Source organism: Panicum hallii, chromosome 2 (assembly GCF_002211085.1).
Source record: "Panicum hallii strain FIL2 chromosome 2, PHallii_v3.1, whole genome shotgun sequence".
Lineage (NCBI taxonomy): Eukaryota > Viridiplantae > Streptophyta > Magnoliopsida > Poales > Poaceae > Panicum > Panicum hallii.
In genome coordinates this window covers 33,542,634-33,564,036 of record NC_038043.1, presented here as the reverse complement: position 1 = coordinate 33,564,036, position 21,403 = coordinate 33,542,634, and the positions used below count along the sequence as shown (strand labels likewise).

The following is a 21,403-nucleotide window of genomic DNA, read 5'->3' as shown; positions in this document are numbered from 1 at the left end:
AGAACCAACTCCGATGAGTCGGCTTCATTGACACTCGTCTACAAATCAAGCTAAGTCATTTATACCTTTTCCGACTTGTTCTTCACAAGATCGGTTACTATTTTGGGTGCGCCTCTCGACGGGAATTACCCTCGGGGACTGCACCATGATCGACTACTTCTAGGGTTTACTGACTAATAGCCTACACGCTTGGTACATCGAGTTCATAGGGCGCCGCCCACGCGCTGGGTACACTGAGTCGTGTCGGACTCATAGCGGCTACACCCTACGGACATATGCGCTGCAACATGCGCTCTCGCCGACCACTTTATGCCAACGAGCATTCTTTTTATCACAATACTGGCTACATATTTATATATTCATTGTCTTCTCTTAACGGTCGCTAAACTACCCAAGTAGCACATGCTTTAATCCGTGAAACCTTGACTCTTCTGTACGCCTATGTTCCGACGCGTGCATGCGACCATGCTCTCTGCGCTATGGGCTACGGCTATCAGGGATCAGGTGCTTAAATATAATAGGCTAACTACTCGGGAGATTAAATGGCCTAAACAAGAGTTTGACGCAACAAGTTTATTTTTTACACCGAATAAATTTTGGTATCTCCGCATTATACTACATAATGTCTACATTGTCTTTTTTCAGATCAAGCTTCGATAGCAACTCACCTGACCGCTCAATGCGCCTCCTAGGCTCGAGGGCTGGGTGGATTACTACTCGGCACATTTCCAACAACTCGTCTAGCTCCCATGCTTGGGGGCTAGGCGCATCTCCAATGGCTCCGCTAGCTCCCCGGCTCGGGAGCTGGGCGGATTACTACTCGGCATATTTCTATTGGCTCCGCTAGCTCCCTGGCTTGGGGGCTGGGTGCCAATAGTTACTCGACGTGGCTCCTACGGCTCACCTGGCTCATAAGCTCAGAGGCTGGACACTGCAAAACTACTCGGAAGAAGACTTACATGAAGACTTACCCTCTGTGTACCAGAACTATTATAGAACTAAAAAGCCAGCAGTAACAGATGGGATCTCAGGATAAGATCTGTTTTGAGCGGTAATTTCAAATTTTCTTTAGTAAAGTTATTTTCTTAACTATTTTTTCAGGGATGCTATCCGAGAAAAGAGGTTTTTTGAATTTCTAAACCAATTTACCCACTTTAACCATCAATCCAAACTCTTAATTTTTTAAACAACCCATGCCACGATTCTTTGAATCCTTTTTTCCAAACCTTGGAATTTGGATTCAAGACTCGGTGACTGCGGGACACATGTCATTGACGGTTTACTTTTCAATTTTTATGGAAGACAAGGACAGAAGACTCAAGACTAATTTGACCCTCAGCCTAGACGAAGTCTGGGAGAACTCGAAGACACCTTCAAAAGTACTCGGAGTCCTGCAGTACTCGACTACGAAGAGCTCGGGGGCTTGTCAGACCTGAGGCCACGGGACTACGCACATGGCATACATATTTTAGGATAAGGGATTGGACATGGCCTATACCCTACATCGGTTGTAACTACTCATACCATAGTAGAACTAGTCGAAACAGAAGGAAACTACTCGAGTATTACTCGAGTAGGACTCATAAGCTCGTATTTGGCTAGGATTTCCAAATAACCCTATCCTCCAGACTATATTGGGGGGTAGGGACCCCCCTCAAAAATCATCAACACCTAAGGAAATACAAACCACTACACAGGATGTAGAATATTACGCTCTAGACAGTCCGAACTTGTCTAAATCTTGTGTTCCTTCCACCTTCGAGTTTCTGATCTCGGCGATACCCCCTACAATCTACCATTTCGGGGTATCCCTCGATGGGCTTTGTGGTTAAACACCGACAATACCTTCATGATCAGAGTCTTCATGACTAGACTCCCACTTTTGACCAACATGAGTATGATCTTGATATTTCTTCTTGTAGTCCTTGCTCTTCTCTTTGTACCTCTTCTCCTCTTTTTCTTTGTTCTTCAATTGTGGATAATCGGCAATGTAATGGCCCACTTCTTTGCACTCATAGCACCTTCTTTGTGACGGTTTTTTCTTGTTATCACCATCTTTCTTGTAATACTTCTTCTTCAGGAACTTCTTGAAGTTTCTCAAGACCAAGGCCATTTCTTTATCGGTGGAACCTTCATCACTTGAATCTTCCTTGTTTGACTTGAGTGTCTTGGGACTTAATTCAATCTTGTCACTTGAGCTAGCGTTGAGTGCGGCAATCTTGTTGATCTTGTGGCTAAGTTACTTGGCTACATTTCTCTCAACCAACTCTTGATGGATCAACCAACTCTTGATGGAGAATTTCACCAAGAAGTTGATTGGATGTCTTGGTCTTGAATTTTGGATCTCTTCTGGTTATTGTTGCAAGGGTTGCTTGGTGTGAAAGCCCTAAGCAACTTTTCAGTCACTTTGTGATTATCCCACTCCGTGTTTCTAAGAGATCTAATGTCTGACACAAGGACTATTAGTCTATCATACATTTGTCTCACGAATTCTTCATTGTGCATGACAAAGTGCTCCAACTCTCCTTGCAACAAGTCCATCTTGCCTTCTCTAACTTCATCGGTCCCCTCATGAGCCTCTCTCAATGTGTCCCAAATTTTCTTGGCCACTTCAACATTGCGGATTTTGTTGAATTCTTGGGCACAAAGAGAGCTTGTGATAACCCTTACAGCTTGCGCATTTTGGAAGTAGTCTTGAGCTTATTCGGACATGGGTACACCATTCATAGGCGGAGTCACACCTACAACCACAACTTTCCAAATAGAAGGGTGAAGCCCGTAAAGATGCATTTTCATATTATACGACCACTGGAGATAATCCATCCCATCGAAGAAAGAAGGTTTTCTCAAGTGGACGGACTGAAATTGTGAAGAAGGATATTGAGATGAAGCATAGTTATGAGAAATTTTATGTAACCCGAAGAAAGGATGCTTCTCGCTTTCTTTCTTAATTCGTTTCTTTGTCAATTTCTTGGCCTTCTTTTCAACATTGGCCTTCATCTTCTCTTTTCTCCTTCTTTTTGCTTCAAAGTCTTCACCCTCACCTTCATCACTTGAATTTGAATCTTCACTTGATATTGATCCATGGATGGAGGGTGGACGACTTGTTTGGCTAGAGGGGTTCACGGTGCTTCCCCTAAGGCCTAGATAGGCAGTGGCTTGAGCGGCAGCAGCTTCGATGACGTCGGCGGTGCCATCCCCAACATGAGACATCTTGTTATCCCTTAGCGGTTAAGCCTTAATCAAAAGATTAGACTCCGATACCAATTGAAATGATCTTGGTGATGCCTAGAGGGTGGTGAATAGGCATACCTGAAAATTCCTAAAAATCTTCACAGCAATTAAATCTGTCAGAACTTCGGATCCTGTATAGGAACTTCTGACACGGGATCGGAGCTTCCGACAAATAAAAAGTTCTTATACGAAATTTAAAATTAAACTTTAAACTGCAGCTGAATCAAAAGTTGCGCAATAAAACTAGGAGAATTCTGCAAGTGATATTTGCAAGCACAATAACTTGAGTACGTAGATTGGCACAAAATAAATTCTAGGTTAATAAGAAATAAATAAATGCAATAAGCACAAGACACAAGAGATTTGTTCCCGAAGTTCACTCCTACTAAGAAAACTACGTCTCTGTTGAGGAGCTCATAAACAGCCGGGTCTTCCACTAACCATTTACTATTAGCCAACCTAGCTGAGAACCCCTTGTCGCAACTATTAACCAACCTCCAACAGGGGTCGGAACTTCCGACCCGTTGTCGAAACTTCCGACACTGACAAAAACAGAGAAAAACTCAATGTACAAGTGTGTGATTTGTGTTATTTGTGTCTCTCATAGGTAGTTGGCATCTCAATTAAGCACTTTGACATCTTCAAGTCGTCTCTTCGCATCCCTCTTAATAGTATGGTGTTTTCTATACTCAATTTCAAAATAAAAAAAGAATAAAGATCTTATTTTGAGCTCTATCACCGTCTATCAAGTAAATTGGCATTTTTCACGTAAATATTTCATTTTATTGAATTTTAACATGTCCATAGCTTAATAAACATATTAACTACTTAATTATGCATGTCATCAACTTCAAAACCCACTTAAAAGACCAAATGCACTTTCAGCTCTGCATGAGCTCCAAGATTCCAAAGCACGGTCTCCTCGCTCTCCCCATGTCGATCTCCTCTATGGAGCAGTCCCCTCCCCCCACTGAGGTAGGCAGCTTCGATTCCAACCTTCCAAACTATCCTTGCTTGTACCAAGCCTCCCTACGAGCTCCATGTTAAAAAATATGGCCACCACTCTTAGAGAGCATGCTGCTAGGGAGCAGGCTGCAGCTACGTCATGGATAAAATTGGCGCCGCGCTCCCCGACAGCCTCACCTTCGACGCCGACCTCGACATCGTTGGGAGGCCTGTGGGGTCGGCGACGAAGTCGAGGAGGAGAAGGATGACGAGGAGGACGGGGCAGCGTTAGCGCGGGCGGCAACTAGATGTTCGAGCTATTCCTCCAAAACGGCGGCATGCTCCCTGGGCCGCCGGAACCCTCAACGCATCCGCCTCCGGCGGCGATCCTGCCGCCGAGGCCGCGGCACGAGCACAGCATGTTGATGGAGGCTCCACCTCCCTACTAGGGTCCGCCGCCGCAGGGACTATAGATGGCAACAGGTAAAATCCGCGTGGATAATAACTTTGTAAACCCGTATCTACGTGCTAAAATCCGTGCCCGCACCCGCGTCCGCAACCCGTCACGGGCACGAAACGACGCCCAAAACCGCTATCCGCTGACATCCGCATACCCGCGGGCACGTCCATGTACCCGTAAGCTTTAGAAAATCAAGCACACATTACATTTCAGCAGCAGATAAACACCATTTATTTAAGAAAATAAATAAATCTGAGCAAACAAATGAACTAGTCTCATACATAAATAAATATATGATACATCACACATTAACATAAACAAAATCATACAACCATACAAAAGTCAGTGTTCAAAACTATTATTACATAAACAGTTCAATTAAATTTGCGGGTTTGGCGGGTTTGCGGATGCGGATATTATATATTAAGGTTGTACCCGCACCTGCGCCCGCAGGTATAAAAGCAAACCTGTATCCACGTCCGTCGAATTTGCTATCCGCGGGCACGCGGATATTTTATACCCGTTACCATCTTTAGCGGGGACGCCGTCGACGGCAGGGGCAGACGCCAAAAAGGCCGTCTCCGACGCCAAGCTTGCCGAGCTTGCCCTCGTCAGGCTGCTGGGAAACGTGACGCTCTGGGTTTGCCGGTGGAACAGCTTTGGCATATGGATAAACTTGAAACTTGGTAAGTTCTAGAACGGTAAAAAATTGAAAGTAGCTATTGTAGTAACGGAGGCAAATAGAATGAGGTATAGCTATAACGTTATCATCTTTTGATGGTACTCAAGTTGAATTTTTCAATAGTATATATCGAAATATGAATTTTTTAGTGGTATGGATCCAATTTTCCCAAAACTTAAAAGAAAAAGGGGAGCACGGCCAAGGGCCTTGCGGACCTGCGGCCCTGCCTGCTCCTTGGCCATCGAATGACCGAAGCCGCCACCTCGGCTTCGGCGCCAAAACAAACCGCGCCTCGCCGCCGCCGCAAGCTAGGTCGCGATGGTAAGTCCTGCTCTCATCTGCCTCGCTTTCTTCTCTGAGAAAGAGAGAGATATCTTGTAAGCCGACACGGTCGTCCGCCTCAAAGGCTCGATCCGCGGCATTCGGTTGGCACCTTCTGTGGCCTTCTGGAGCAGTTCTAGGGATTCTAATTCGTTTTCTTGTTCTCTTGGATTCATCACCCTTGAGATGCCACAGATAGTGAATTGAGGGGTCTCGGGTTTGGGCCTTGGGGTCTTGCCAATCTCTAAGTCCCTCCTTGGATGCCCGGTTCTTGCTCCTTCCTGTACTAATTCAACGGCTTTTGTTTGCGTTATATCCTGATACATGCCATCTAGTACTAGGTGAGTTATGTTGCCAGCAATTAGGCACTTCGAATTTACCAAACTTCTGTGGGGGCAGGTAATTATGCAATTAGGAGACACCGTCTTGCTAGATGAGCTCAATCGGGTAGGTGGTTTCTGGATGTGAGCCTATCCATTGGGGGAAATGGCACATCGATATGCAGTGTCAGTTATCTGTGTTGTTCGATATGCAGTGCCAGTTATCTGTGTTGGTCATTAGTTCTGTAGGCTGTAGCCACTGTAAACTTCTTATTAGTCAGCGTTCAAAGTTTTGTAAATACAGGTAGTTAGCAAGTGGAGTCATCTGGTTTCGGTTTGTGCGAATAACTTGAAGATGTCTGCTGACTCTGCTGCTGCACATGTGCAGCAGATAGTTCAATTAAGTTTTTCTTCATCCTGATCCACTGGTGCTATGTTTCTTCTACTAATAAGCACCTTCATAGTTTTATGGTAGACAAAAAAGGGGTAATGGATATTGTATAACTGGATATTTTCCTTATATTGTGCTTAGTCAAAGAAGAGGGGTCTCTCGTTGGAGGAGAAAAGGGAGCAAATGCTTCAAATATTTTATGAGAGTCAAGACTTCTATCTGGTGAATTCTTCTGTCAGCATTTATTATGTTCCCTCAATGTTGTCATATTAATATCTGCAAGGATTAATTGCTTTCCTTCATATGCTATGTACTCATGGGTTCTGTTCTTTCTTGCGCTAATCTGGAAGTGTTAGTGCATGTAAATGAGCCAATAGTTGCTATTCACCATTTTCTTCTGCTTGTGTATTATACTGTATACTGCAGATAATTGGATAAACAAAACTAATGGGCATGCCAAGTGTCAATGAAATTACAACAGTTTTCACCAGTTCCTTAATCTATTGATTTTAACTTGTTAAGTTGGTGCAACTGTGCTTCCTTCGTATTTACCGGAATTGGAATCTCCATCATAATATATGAAAAGTATCTATTCTCTTGGCATAACCATTTATATTAGAACAATCATTTTTGTGATGGACTGTTGAGGTGCCCATTCCAACGTTTACTTGAAAACGTATATTGAAGTTCATATCTGTTATTATCCTCTTTAACATTTTTCTGGTGGACTGTTGAGTTGTTCATTCCTCTTTATTTCTTGAAACTGGATATTGAACTACATGTGATCCTGTCTCTTCCCTTTTGTCATTTTCAGCTTAAAGAACTAGAGAAATTGGGTCCTAAAAAGGGAGTGATCAGTCAGTCTGTGAAGGATGTTGTGCAAAGCCTGGTGGATGATGATCTTGTCTTGAAAGACAAAATAGGGACTTCTGTAAGTTCGTATCATGGATCAAGAGTAGTTGGACTGCCGACGCAATGGAGTGACCATTTGCATACAGGATTTGCAATAAAATTAATTGCTGTGCTGTTCAAGGAAGGATTCTTTATTGTTCAATAACATGTGCACTAGCTGCATATAACCACAACTTTGCATGGTTTCTACATTGCAAACAAATTTTGTTTGATTGTCCATGCCCCTTTTTGTATCTAGCTTCCAAACTAAAACAGTTTCCTTGTAGGTGTACTTTTGGAGTCTTCCAAGTTGTGCTGGGAACCAGGTACTGTTATGATCACTTCATCTCAGCTCTTCTTGGCCTCCATACTCTGGTAATGGATGTACAGTTGATTTTGATTACTAACTGAAAATAATTTTGTATACTGAGTAACATGTGTGGAAAGTAAGCAGACCATAAGTCAAAAGATGTATTAAGCATTATGTGAAATCTTTTCTAGAGTATGTAAATCACCAAATACTGTATATGGTCGATTACTGTATGCATGATGAGAAAATGTTAAATTTCTGAACATATATTATGTTGTCATTACAAATATTTCACAAGTGGAGCTCTCGAACCCTCACCTCTCTACTGCTGCAGTCTTCTGTAGCCCCTTTCCCACTGGAATTCTCTAATGAAAGACCATGAAACTTACTTCCCCTCATTCCCCAGCCAGATCTGGCCCCTTCCACTAATCTTCACTGCCTGACTGCCGTCATTCCCAGTCACAGAGGATGGGGACCCATCAGCAGTTCATTCTCCTTTCTTTTCTGTTCCCGGAATCTTCTGGTTGAGTGGCGGGAGGTTGCGTGCTCGCTCTTGGAGCTGCTATCCGTGCTGTGTGCTTCTCATTTTTCTGCATTCCCAGATCCTTTGCACCAGAAGGGCATCTTCTTGCTCAGTTGCCATACATCAATGCAGTCTCGTGGTGATTTGATTGCTACTTGCTAAAGGCAATCAAGTACGTTCTCTAGAGAACCTCTTCGTCCTCTAAAGCTGATTCCGTGGCGACCATTGGTTGGACCGTTGGTGTGTCAATCGGTCTGCATAGTGAAGCATCTTCCCTCCATCCATGTCGCAGTGGTTCAACAACTTAAAGCTGTATTCACCATCTTGTCCCGGCATATATAGTAATAACTTGGTTTGTAGCTCTGGCGCTGGAGCCTTGGCTGCTCCATCTCCTTGTGCAGGGAGCTTAATGAAGGCTTCGACTCCATTTTCGGTGTCGACATCCCTGGAAGACTTGTTTGTAATTTTTATTTACTTTTATGTCCTCTTTTCTATGCTCATAGACCATAGCGTAATTAGTCCCTATGAGTATCACTTTCCCCCCAAAAAAATATAAGCTAGTTACTTTATGAAGCTTTGCAAGATGAAAAGATAATTATCACTTGCTATTCCTTGTACTGGCTCACTGTACATCTGTACACTTTTCTAGTACTGCAGATTACAGATAAAGTACTTCAGGAATCAAGATAAGATGCATTTAGGGGTCCTGCTTGTATATCTCTCAGTGCACGTTGCTATGCATTCTTGTTCCTACTCTAATTCTTAGCTGATAAAGTTTATGCCAACCTTTCTTCCCTGGATTTGTTTGTAGCTGAGGAATACTTACAACAAGCTGGAATCTGATCTCTCAAACTCTAAAAAGCGTTATGTGGAGCTTGTTGAACATAGAGACAACTTGAAAAGAGGCAGGGAAGACTCTGTAAGTTGTTTTGTATATTGTCAAGACAGCCGTGCAGCAATCATATTGACCCAACTGATATGTATTGCGTTGCTATAGGAAGAGAGGGAATCGGCTCTGGAGGAGCTGAAGGCTGTAGAACTACACCATAAGAAGCTCAAGGTGCCCATATATTCCTTATTCCATTCAGTGGTTCTCTTAGTGCTATCTGCAGCTCAACAATGTCATAACAATTTCAGGAGGAACTAGCTGCATATGCAGATAGTGATCCAGCTGCAGTAGAAGCAATGAGTATGAGTTTGAACACCCCTCTTATATACAACCCTTTACCCTTCTGTAGATGAGTACATTACTGTTATTAATACATACATCTGGTTTTTTTTCGCATGGTTTCTTTCCATCCAAGTTCTAGCAATATCTTTACCTGATGAATATGTCTAAGTATGCAAACCTTCCCCTCATTTTAATTACTAAAGTATGCTGATAATTGCAGAGGATGCTATTGATGTTGCTCATTCAGCAGCTAACAGGTGGACAGGTACTGGTACTTCTGCTGATGAACTCTGCTCAATATGTGTCCAATATCTGTCATTCTAAGGCTACTGTCATTTTGAATCATATTTCAGACAACATTTTCACTTTGCAACAGTGGTGTTCAACTACATTTCCACAAGCAAAAGAGCAACTTGAACATATGTACAGGGAGGTATGTTCTGTTCTCTTGTTACAAGTGTTCCGGATGAACTAGTGCCTCTATGTCTTAGGTATTCAGATATTTAGGTGCTTCTTTTTAGTGGGGCTCTCAGCTAGGACTTAGTGCTTCTATGGCATCTTCAAATAACTCTTGATTACATTAAGAAGTATGGAAATTATGCTCCATGCTTCTACCTGAAAAAAGAGTGTGGACATATAGAAAAGGTGAGATGGCATTCTGTATGAGATGACCTTTAGATGCACTGATTCCTGACACATGTCGTTACAACCCATGATCCGTAAGAATGAATAAATGATTGAGTGAATTAACATGTTGTACATTAAGATGAGCGTATTACAAAACCTTCTCCCTTTTTTTTTCTTGCTAGACCATCTGAACTGCTCAATTGCAAACCCTTTTGCCCTGTAGGCAACTCCTATAACCTACATGTTTGGCTTGAGCAATATCATAATAGTTTAAGAGTTCTACAGACGGATATGTTGTTAAGGGCCCAGCCTTTCATAGTACAGAAGCACTTGGTATTCTTTTAGTAGTTTGTAACCTGGGAAAAAACATTTTGATTAAAAAGCCTTAACTGTTTGTAGGCGGCAATACAATGGTTTGCTAGGTTCTCATTACAAGGAGCAATTAAATTAAGAACAGTTCCGCATGTTTGTCTAATCCAAGTATTTAACTTTAAAACACCAATATCCTCATTTCCTTTTGTGAGACATTTTTTTTCCTTCTGAGGATTCTGTCCTGGTTTCTGGTTTAATAATTGTTCTTGTGTAAATTCAGGTGGGGATAACTGAAGATTTTGAGTATCTGCAGTGATGCCCAACAGCCTGCGCTATTAATATTACGCCTTTGTATGTAATCATCCTTGGCGCAAACTGTTGAATCCAGTGGACGAAACAATTGATCCATGTTAGTGTTATGTGAGCGGATTGTACAGTTACCTAACATTACATGGTATTTGCCTCCTAGACGTTTGTTACTGAATCAGATACCTATCAAATGCTTTCAGCAGATAAATGATTAGCATCAAGCAGGATTGTCTTCTTTCCTTTCAAACAAACACATTCATGTAAGAGAATTGCGATCTGGTGAAGCATGTCAAAACGTGGAACAAATGGGGTTTGTGATATGAATATCCAGCTCTCCGCCCTTGGCCCTGGCCTGATAAATTTGAATATTTTCTCCCTGTTCGTAGTCATTTTGTGGATTTAATTTTTTTTTGCTGATGAAAAGCACCGTCACTTGTCAGCTTGAGGTACTAATGTTAGGGTCAATTGGAACTCTTGACCTAACACCAACGCATCACTGGATCTCCATTCAAGAATCTTCATGCGTTCCCAAGACCGTGTCAGAGTACCTTTCTGAAACTTAGAGGCTTGAAATATATTCAAAGGGTTAACATTGTGAGTTCAGACTGAGAGTAACACCTGGATTGCTAAAGCACATGACCTTTTTCAGAGGAGGCTACTTTCTTGCATGGGTGGTTCAGGCATTTAAACAGGTTCTTGGTCAACAGGTGCATTTATCAAAATTCAGAAGGAACGGACAATTTTGGCAGTCTACTCATTCTGTAGTTACCATCAGTCTACTTTCTACACATGATTTGCTATTATGTTCAATTAAAATATATTATTTCAACATCAACTAGCTATGGTCAGGAACAGGTATTAAATAAAAAGAAGGGTAATTTGCTACAGCACACCCTTCAATGTTTGTATTTGCTAGTGGACACTCCTCAAAGTGGACTTTGCCAGTAGGACACTCTTGAATTGTGTTTATTTGTATTTGCTCATGAACACCATTGCTATTAATATAATGATTTCCTTCTTTAGATGAGACTCTTTAGATGAGACAGAATTTTGGAAACAACTATTGTACCTCTGGTAAAACTGGTCCAACCCTAACCACATTTTGAAGCGAGCCACCGAGCCAACTTAACGAGCTTTTTGTCTAACCCTTCTCTATCAGGAAGATACACCAGTAGGGACAAATGCCTTTTGAAGTTTTGGTCAACATATTAGTCCAGCTTATTCGTGCTCTGCCTTTTAAGACAATGAAACTTTTATTGTAACCTTTGCTTTAGAAAAATCATAAAGTAGTACGCATGTCAGGTGGTCAGACTAAATATTTCTTTGAGAAACTGTGTAGCTCATCCCATCTTACTAAATGGATTAATCTACAAAGATACGTTGTTGATTGGTACTGACCTTTAACTTCCTTACCATTTGCCTTCTTTTCAAGCTAGTAACTTCAAAATTTCAGGATAAATGGAACATATGGTGAACCCCTATTCACTAATTTTCATAGTGAGATGAGACTCCAGTGAGATAAGACTCTTGTCCAATCTTGTTCGTAGAAATGAGGTACAAAAATTCAGAAGACTCCATTGCAATGACAAATCCCTATCAATGAAGAATTTGTGACATAACAACTTTCCATGTTGATTCTGTTTAGTCTCTTGTGGTGGCGAAAAAAGGAACTGTAGGGCCGAAGAGCGACACAACCAGCAAATTCAAAGGAAGCAGAGGACCTGAAGGAGGGAAAGATGGAAAATGACAAAGGAGGTAGAAGTTTGTGTCTGAACTGTCAAATACATGAGATAGGAAAACAAAGAAATGTGTACTATTGAAAAATTGTGTTGATAAAAACAAGTAAACATATAACTTTCGTAAGTACATAGGCCTTTTACTTAGTTCCAAAAGTTTAGGCTATTATCTTCGAATTTGTAGAGCTAAGAGTTTGTTTACCACATTATTTACAATAAATGTCATAATTGTTGAACAGGTTATTAACCTGTTATGTAGTTGAACTAGAAATAATGAGCTTGATGTTGATGATGAGTGTGATCTAGTTATGATATGCATGAAGTACATGAATTGAGAATTTGAGACATTAGTTATTCACCGAATCACTGATCTAGCTTATGTTTTAGACACTTGCTAACATTGCTCAATCACAGATCGGCAAATGGTGAGTAGAGTACATCATTGTTAATTGTCAACTATTAGCATGACATATTTTCATATTCAAACTGAATGTGCATGTGTTTTATGCAATTCATTCATAGCAATTGTAATCTATTACTTTCTTATGATGCACTTGCCTCTCTTCTTCTATAATCCACTCATTTAGTGTCAGTGATGTGCCCAAGAAGCAATCATAACAATTCGGACTAAGGGTCCATTGCATATTGATACATAGAGATTAGGGTTACTAATGGGCCTACGATCTGGAAGCCCATTAGTGTACTCTATAAATATAGGAAGTTGGGGCTAGGGGCGGATATTCCACCACGCCCAAAACCTGGCCACACCTCGCCTTCGCCTAACACCCGAACCCTCGCCGTGCGCGCGGTGCTAGCCCACCGGCACTCGACGTTCCATCCCTGTACGTGTGGACTTCCTCGAGGCGCTCCTGCTGTTGCTGCTGTGCTGATCGGCTACGGCGGCACCAGGCTGTTGCCGTGATGAGGATGAGGAGATCGGATCGTGGGATGAGATTGACTGCTCCCTCTACACTGACGCGCAACTACATTGGTTCAAGTCTACTCCAACGCATCTTCTATTGTGCTGCGCGTCTAGTGGTAACGATCCATGATCATCTGCTTACATGAGATCCTTCTTGAACGCGGTAGCTAGCGTAGCGTCCCTGTTTTCTAACAGTGGTATCAGAGCAATCATGTTTAGCTTTTGATCTGGATGCACATGTAGAGATATGTTTTGTTTAGGGTTTTGCAATCTGTTCCTATATGATGTATAGATTGGTGCATGGTGTAGGATCAGTACGAGTTGAAAGCATCAGGAAGACTGTAGATTTGTTCGGGTTCTTTCTCGGCTGTGCGCACGACTTGGCCATACCAGTTGGAATCACCATATGGGCTAATTGTGCAAACGAGAAAAGATTGAACTGACGTGTCTAAGACGTGTGTTGCAGCCTTCTCCGATGTACCTATCGCGATGGTCAATGTGATTGATCTAGTGAAAATAAGGGACATTATGAATGGCTCTAAATCGGCTTGATTGGATCAATCAGATGAGATTTTCATAGTGGGACCGCCGTTGCAATCTGTTGATAGTGCCTAACTCGTTTTTGCAAGGTATGATGTGAATGGTATGGCCTCAATATCATGTGATGATCTATGTGATTGTGTAATAAGTTGTATGACCTGTGTGTCACCGGTTAAAATAACCAAGTTGAGGTTGTCCCATTATTGTATAACGGCCTGTGTGTCAACATGTGATGCTTACTTTACTAGTGCTATTAGATATAATGGCTTAGTATTTATCCTTGGAGGCTTCAAGCATGATGGCGATGATAATCACCGCAAGATAGGAAGGATGGCAATGGAGGTCACCATGGAGCTATGGTGATGGAGCTCATTGTGATGCAAAAGGTTATACTATTCACAATATAATATGATTATATGCCCGTGATGTTTATTTTTCTGTCATACTATTTTTTCATATTTTTCATATGGTCAATATGCTTTTAATCATGATAGAATAGCTTCCCTTGTTAAAGTTGAGAACTTTGATATCCTTTTCGAACAGCTGCACCTATTAAAATTTTGATCATTGTGAACTTTGATATCCTTTTCCAATAGCTGCACCTATTAAAATTTTGATCGTTGTGTGGTAGGTTTACCAAAGTAGAGTACCATCAACTATAATCATGACTATCATCATGAATAGGGTGGGTATCAGACATTCACTAGCATAGTATTGGTTTACTCAACAAATCTATCAAAATGGTTTTGGGTTTTAGGATATGGAGTTGGAGCCGGAGCATTGAATGCCACCCAACAAACTTTCTAGCAGTGAAGTCAAAGCTCACTAGAATTTTAGTAAACCAGAACATTAGTCGCACGATGCGCGCCCTACCATCTGGGTGGACGAATGCTAGTCTGCAAGCGTTGGCGGCGGTGGCGTGCTTCTGCTTCCCTCCGCCTCGGCCCGGACCCAACGACGTGTATGTCGGTGATGATCTTGCTGGCGTTGGAGGTGAGCAGGTCCGCGACCTCGTCGCCATCGAAGGGCCCAGACACCATCACCATGTTGCTCTTCTCGTAGTAGGTGATAGTCTGCCCTGAATTGGAGGATCAAAGTAGCTGCAATTTGCAAGCATGAACATAAATTAACAAATGAGGTGAGATGCCGAAGACTGGCAAATACCTTTTGCCACAATAAAAAGCTAGCATAGAGAACTTACGTGATGTCTAACGGGAACACAGTAGGTGCCAAATGAAAAGCAATTTCAACAGGGACAAGAATGACCATTGCAACATAGATAACACTGAGAAAAAGACCCAGCAGAATCTTGAAATAAAAGTTGCAGAATGGTTCCCCTATCTTGATTTGGCCTCCAGTAGTGTCGAGGAAAGGGGCACTAACTCCTAGCCTCAATACCTGTTGACAAGCAAAACACATGCATACCACTGTTTAAATTCTGAAACAACAAAAAAACATACATACTGACATGCTGAACCAAAACTATAGTATGAACACCGGGCGAAGAAGACTGGAATGTGAGTAGTGAAGCTTCAAACAGATGCATCCAATAAGCCAGTGAAGGGCATTAGAAGCAAATGATGAAGCAAATAGAAGTTGGAGCGTCTGAGGTATTTTCGCACCAAACAATTCTGAAGTGCAGATATCAAGCAACCAGCTAAAGATCAATGGTCATATCACAAGTATCGCTGCAAGGTTAAGAGAAACATTGGCTACACCTATGATCCCTCAGAAGAAGTGCTGCAAAAAACTGCATGTCCTATGGAGCACCCCATGTATGCTAGGCAGCATTCTAAGACGGCTAAACATCCAGCAGACCCATTTGGTTAATACATCAAAATAAATTGTGATTGTAAGGCGCTCGCCCCTTGAGTATTGCTGGAAAGCATGCAAGCCAGTAAAGAGAAGCACCACCATAAGGATAAACCCATATCCAACTAAAAGTACTGAAGCTGTTGAAGTGTAGGAGAGGGCTACATCCACAGTGGCAAAACTGAACAGCATAATACTATTCTTCCCAGTGAGAAGAGGAGAAACCCATATCCACATTTTGGGAATAAGTCGATTAGATATTCATTTGAAAAGTAATATGCACACTGTGCAGAACACATTGCAACGATTCAGGTAATCATTTGTAAATTAGTATCCATGCTGGATTAAATGTATTGTTGTGACTGAATTTCCTTGCATAATGTTCATATAGGCGATCCACTCATCGTACCATCACCTCTAACATAGAAGTTCTCACTTATTGCAAGATTCTGAGATTAGGCATAGCTTGCTGCTGCTATTGCTGATGAAGAAACCCTTTATTTTAGTGTATTCCATTTCTTTGGCCAATAACTCTTTGATCTATGCTTTGTAAAAAATGAAATCAAGAAAAGCAACTGCATCTCCTATTGTTTGTATCTTATAATGTACTTGGTGATACTAACTGCATCTACTGCTACAACTTGTTACCCAAACAATATAACGGACAAGAGAGATAGGAATTCTGCTCCAGTTTTTCTGGGAAATAATTTTAGCGTTCCTCAGTTCCTGCAATGATTACGGAAATAGGAACATTTCAGGATATAGCTATCCTCTCGTATATGCAGGGAGTCATCAATTATGTACCAAAAAAGCATCAAGCAAACATCACCGGTAAAATTGAAGTGATAAAAAATGTATGCTTACCTTTTCAATTGATTTCTTTGAAGGAACATTGAGCATACACGTGAGAGCTTGCTTGTGGTTGTCGGTGCTAATAATCAGAACACACTTGTCTAATAAGAACAGACTTGTATATCAATTGTCCTGCACTGCAAAAGCCATGCATATGTTCGACGAATTGAGACATTAACACTCCGATTGAACTGAATAAACAAAGTGGGACTAACCATACAAATTACTTGTAGAGTTTAGATATAGTGAACAAACAAAATGCAGTTTATTAGACCTTGTCCTTCTCTAACTGGCTCAGTACATCGAGACAACCAATGAAGAAAGCCACAGGCAAACAGAGAAGAGGAGCGGGAAGGGATGGAGGCCGCACCGTGCTTCCGTGTCCGACGGACCGGCGTGCGAGGGCGGAGGCGAGGCGGCGGCAGCGGCTGTAGGTGTAGGGCACGGGCCCGTGCATTACGGAGGCCCTGGCCGGGTGGGTCAGCGCGCCACGCTCGAGGAACTAGAGCGGCATGAGCGCCGTGTAGTTGGCGTCATTCCACGGCAGGTCGTCGATGTCCCGCTCCGCCGCCATCTCCGCGCCACCACCAATGCCGGAACGCCCACGGTCGAGCCGCGGCGTGGCTTTTTGACCTCGGCGCGGGGCTCTGCAGCTGCGGGGATGGTGATGGGGATCGGGGAGGCGGAAGGGAGGGAGAGTCCGAACGAGAGGGGGGAGGGGCTTCGCCTACGCACTTGGACCACGCCTTCGAGCGCCTCGCGGCGGCGCACCTCCCGCCTGTCGCGGCGTCGCCGCTGGTCGACGCGCTGCAGGCCTCCCCGAGCCACTCGCGTGCCGCCTCCACCGTCATGGCCCGCTCCACTTCCTTCGCCTCATCCCGCGCGTCTTCCACCTCCGCGCCCCGCTCCTGCTCTCCCTCTCGCTGACCCCCACCGCCGAGGACCTCCTCGCCATCACCGACTCCCCCTGGGCAGCAGCATTATCGAATTTCTCTCTTTTTGCGTAGATATAAATATTAGTTTAAGGGTCTATAAGAAAATTATATGGACGCGGTACCGTATCATCCGGAGGAGCTGGGTTTAGTTGCAAATTTTATAAAATCAGAGGGTGTTTCTGTAAAATGGCTAGGGATCACTAGGATCAACTCGTGTCCCTTGCCTGTGAAGCGCGGGGAGGAGAGCAAAGGGCAGGAGACTTTAGTCAATCTGATATGATCTTGGTCCCCTATATATTTTTAGAGGAAATACGATATTAATATAGTGGAAATCTTTTATTAAATTTATTAATAGAAGCATTATATAAAACTTAATGCTAAAATCTTGTTGTAGATCATGCGTGCTAGTAACACTTTCACTTTCAATTTGCAATATGTGTTCTTGAGAAAGAAAAGTCGAATCGGACGAACTTTATTGATTGGTACCGCAACCTGAGAATTGTTCTCAGGCAAGAGAAAAAGGAATATATTCTTAACAGAGCAACTGCTACAGCTAGAAGAGCTTATGAGAAGCATTGCAATGACTTACTCGATGTTAGCTATCTTATGATTGCCACCATATCCCCTGATCTGTAGAAGCAGTATGAGCATGCCGATACTCAATCCATGATTGAGGGGCTGCGTGGAATGTTTGAGAACCAAGGTAGGACTGAGAGGTACAACATCTCAAAGTACTCGTTTGCGTGCAAGCCGGCAGAGGGTAGCCCGGTCAGTCCTCATGTGATCAAAATGATTGGTTACATTGAGATTTTGGAGAAACTTGGTTCTGAACTCAAGGCTGACCTAGTTGTTGATGTCATTCTACAATCGCTCCCGGCGAGCTATGAGCCTTTTATCATAAACTTTCAGATGAATAGCATGGAGAAAATATTGGCTGAATTGCATGGGATGCTTAAAACAGCAGTGGAGAGCATTAAAAAAAACCCCACTCATGTGATAGTGGTTGAGAAGGAGAACAAAAAGAGGAAGCGTTGGACGCCTCCAAAAGGAAAAGCTAAAGGAAAGATTCCTAATGAGCCCTCGAGCTCTAAGCAAAAGCCAAAGGTTAAATCTGACCCTACTTCTAATGATAAATGCTTCCGTTGCCATGCCAAGAGGCATTGGTCAAGAACTGCAAGAAATACTTGAAGTATCTGAAGAAGAAGAAGGGAAGCGAGTTGGATATTCGTGTCGGCAATGGAGCAAAGGTTGCGGTCATGGCGGTCAGCACTTATCACTTGTTGTTACCCTTAGGATTAGTTTTGGAATTAAATAATTGTTATTGCATTCCTGCTTTAAGTAAGAATATTATTTCTTCTTCGTGTTTGGAAGAAGTTGATGGTTATGATATTGTAATAAAGAACAAGCATTGTTCTATTTATTATAATAATATTCTTTATGCTCATTGTTCCATTGGTGAATGGATTGTACGTTCTTGATATCAAGGATAAACCTATTTATAACATTAATGAAAAAGGTTTCGATTAAATGATTTGAATCCCACTTTTATTTGGCATTGTCATTTAGGTCATATAAATTAGAAGCACATAGAAAAACTCCATGAAGATGGTTTATTAAGCTCATTTGATTTTGAATCATTCGAGTCTTCTTTACTTGGGAAGATGACTAAAACACCTTTCATTGGTCAAAGTGAGAGCGCAAGTGACTTGTTGGGACTTGTAGATACCGATATATGTGGACCGATGAGCTCAATAGCCAGAGGTGGTTTTCAGTACTTCATTACTTTTACTGATGACTTTAGTAGATATGGATGTCTACTTAATGAGGCACAAGTCTAAATCATTTGAAAAGTTCGAGAAATTTTAGAGTGAAGTACAGAATCAATTGGGCAAGACAATTAAATTTCTGCGATCTGATCGTGTGGGTGAATATTTGAGCCACGAATTCGGTGATCATCTAAAATAATGTGGAATTGTTCCACAATTGAATCCGTCTGGAAGCCTCAACGGAATGGGGTCTCAGAACGGAGGAACCGAACCTTGTTAGATATGGTTAGATTGAAAGGACCTCAAGATGCCTAGAGAGAGGGAGTGAATAGGCTAATCTGAAATTTAAAAAACACTTTAAACACTGTCAGTAATATAGATGTCCAGATACTCCGGATTTTGTGTCCGGAGTTTCCGGAGATAATGTCCAGGCTATCCAGGTATGAAACAATCTATGTAAAAACAAAGCTACTGATGCTGTAATTTAGATCGAGTAAATTTAGAAGAGCTAGTGGTACCTTTGGAGTGTTTCTCACCAGTTGTCTTGCTCTAGAGACTTGTATAATAGTAGATCGACCTTAAATCCTAGAAACTTAGTCTCACAAGCAAATAATCAATAAAATAAGTAAGGAGCAAAATAGAGAGAGACAAAATTTATTTTCCGAAGTTCACTCCTAAAGGAGCTGCGTCTCCATTGAGGAAGGATTCAAGAGACGGTGCTCAAGAACCCCTATACTCCTCTCCTGAGGGTGAGACCAACGCTCAAACCCAAGATCACTTACTATGTGTTTCTCCGAGAGGAATGACGATTACAAACTTCCCGAGGTGCTCACAACTTGATTGAGCACTCAGGAGTAACAAACTTGAATCCACCGGCTAGACGAGGATCATGTGCTCAAAAGACGGAATTGAAGCTCACTAGCACAAATCTTTGCTCTTGCAACAATCTCACTTGAATCCCCAAAGAAAATCACTCAATAATGGAGAAAGGGGGAATGAGAGAGTTCTTATTTAGCTTGTGGGCATTTCTTGTTGAAATGATCAAGAGTGAGGTCTGAGTGAGGGGGTATGGGGGTATTTATACTTCCTCTCATAGAAAACTAGCCGTTGATGAAGGGTACCTGGATACTCCGAGTATATGTGTGGATACTCCGGATTCTGGGGTTCGGAGACTGCGAACTCGGAGCAATTTGCGGATGGGGGACAATTACCTGGAGACTCCGAGTATATGTCCAGATACTTCGGACATCCTTGTCTGAACATTCCGGACCAGGACCCGGACACTCCGAGTTTAATAGGGAATTTCATAAAAAGGCTGTTTATAGTAGTAGGTTTGATTCTCATGATTTTTGAAGGTTCTCTTGAGCACAACTACCACGTCAACACCTGTAGATCAAAGTCGCTCTTGATAGTACGATGTTCCTAGACTCAAATTCAAAGTAAAAACTACTCTTCAAGTAAATTTAAAACACCGCTTTTTATTTTCTTTTTGAGGGGTCATGCTTCGTAATACGCTTCGCTTATTCACCCTTAGCACCTGCACACATGCTTGATAACACGATTAAATATACATATATTTTGTCATCTAACGCCAAAATCCACCAAGGGGCCTAGATATCTTTCATAGATCAATGATGAGCAAAACTGATCATCCACTATCTTGGGGTTATGCTCTAAAAACTGCGTTGTTTACACTGAACAGGGTTCCAACTAAGTCTATGGAAAAGACGCCATATGAGATATGGACTGGGAAACTTCCTAAATTATCTTTCCTCAAAGTTTGGGGATGTGAGGTTTATGTGAAACGTTTGATGTCTGATAAGCTCACTCCAAAATCACACAAGTTTTTCTTTGTGGGGTATTTGACGGAAAGCAAAGGATATTATTTTTATAATCAAGCAGAAGGCAAAGTGTTTGTTGCCCGCAACAGTGTCTTCTTAGAGAAAGAGTTTCTCTCAAAAGGATTTAGTGGGAGCAAGGTGCAACTTGAAGAAATTCGGGATGTACCTGAAACGGTTTCAACCCTCACTAAACCTTTAAGGTATGAACAAGGAGTTGTACAACCCGTTGTCGAAGAACTAGCCCCACGAAGGTTTGTAAGGGCACGTCGCACACCTAAAAATTTCACGCTCCAAACCATGGGGCAGCGCAACGTATTGTTATTGGATAATGATGAGCCTAAGACCTATACAGAAGCAATAATGGGACCAAACTCTGAGAAATATCTTGGAGCCATGAAATCCGAAATAGAATCCATGCACGACAATCAAGTTTGGAACTTGGTTGATCCCATTGACAGTGTAAGACCTGTGGAGTGCGAGTGGATTTTTAAGAAAAAGATAGA

General features: G+C 42.2%; 2 protein-coding genes across 9 annotated transcripts; one reads left to right on the top strand and one right to left on the bottom strand.

Annotated features, from left to right (window-relative positions):
* Positions 1-5,497: 5,497 nt before the first annotated feature.
* LOC112881704 (meiotic nuclear division protein 1 homolog) lies at positions 5,498-10,850 on the top strand. 5 transcript variants are annotated; one of them, XM_025946523.1, is made up of 11 exons: positions 5,498-5,642; positions 6,495-6,575; positions 7,168-7,284; positions 7,532-7,570; positions 8,727-8,789; positions 8,889-8,996; positions 9,075-9,137; positions 9,215-9,266; positions 9,469-9,513; positions 9,602-9,681; positions 10,468-10,850. In XM_025946523.1, exons 1-11 carry the CDS (start codon positions 5,640-5,642, stop codon positions 10,501-10,503), a joined length of 687 nt encoding a protein of 228 aa, XP_025802308.1. In that variant the 5' UTR covers positions 5,498-5,639; the 3' UTR covers positions 10,504-10,850. The 5 variants fall into 5 exon arrangements, with proteins under 5 accessions (XP_025802308.1, XP_025802310.1, XP_025802312.1 ...); XM_025946524.1 differs by lacking the exon at positions 5,498-5,642 and adding an exon at positions 5,649-5,983; XM_025946525.1 differs by lacking the exon at positions 8,727-8,789.
* A 3,571-nt stretch (positions 10,851-14,421) lies between these two features.
* Positions 14,422-17,352, bottom strand: LOC112882019. Of its 4 annotated transcripts, none has more exons than XR_003226573.1 (4): positions 16,729-17,352; positions 16,371-16,495; positions 14,896-16,232; positions 14,422-14,794 (listed from the first exon to the last, which is right to left on the bottom strand). XR_003226573.1 is itself a non-coding variant. In XM_025946976.1 (4 exons), the coding sequence occupies exons 2-4, from the start codon at positions 16,404-16,406 to the stop codon at positions 14,734-14,736; spliced, it is 294 nt and encodes a 97-aa protein (XP_025802761.1). In that variant the 5' UTR covers positions 16,407-16,495; positions 16,729-17,352; the 3' UTR covers positions 14,433-14,733. The 4 variants fall into 4 exon arrangements, 3 of the variants coding, with proteins under 3 accessions (XP_025802761.1, XP_025802762.1, XP_025802760.1); XM_025946976.1 differs by having other exon boundaries at positions 14,433-14,794; positions 14,896-15,092; XM_025946977.1 differs by having other exon boundaries at positions 14,433-14,794; positions 14,896-15,092; positions 16,371-16,490.
* Between the last annotated feature and the right edge of the window lie 4,051 nt (positions 17,353-21,403).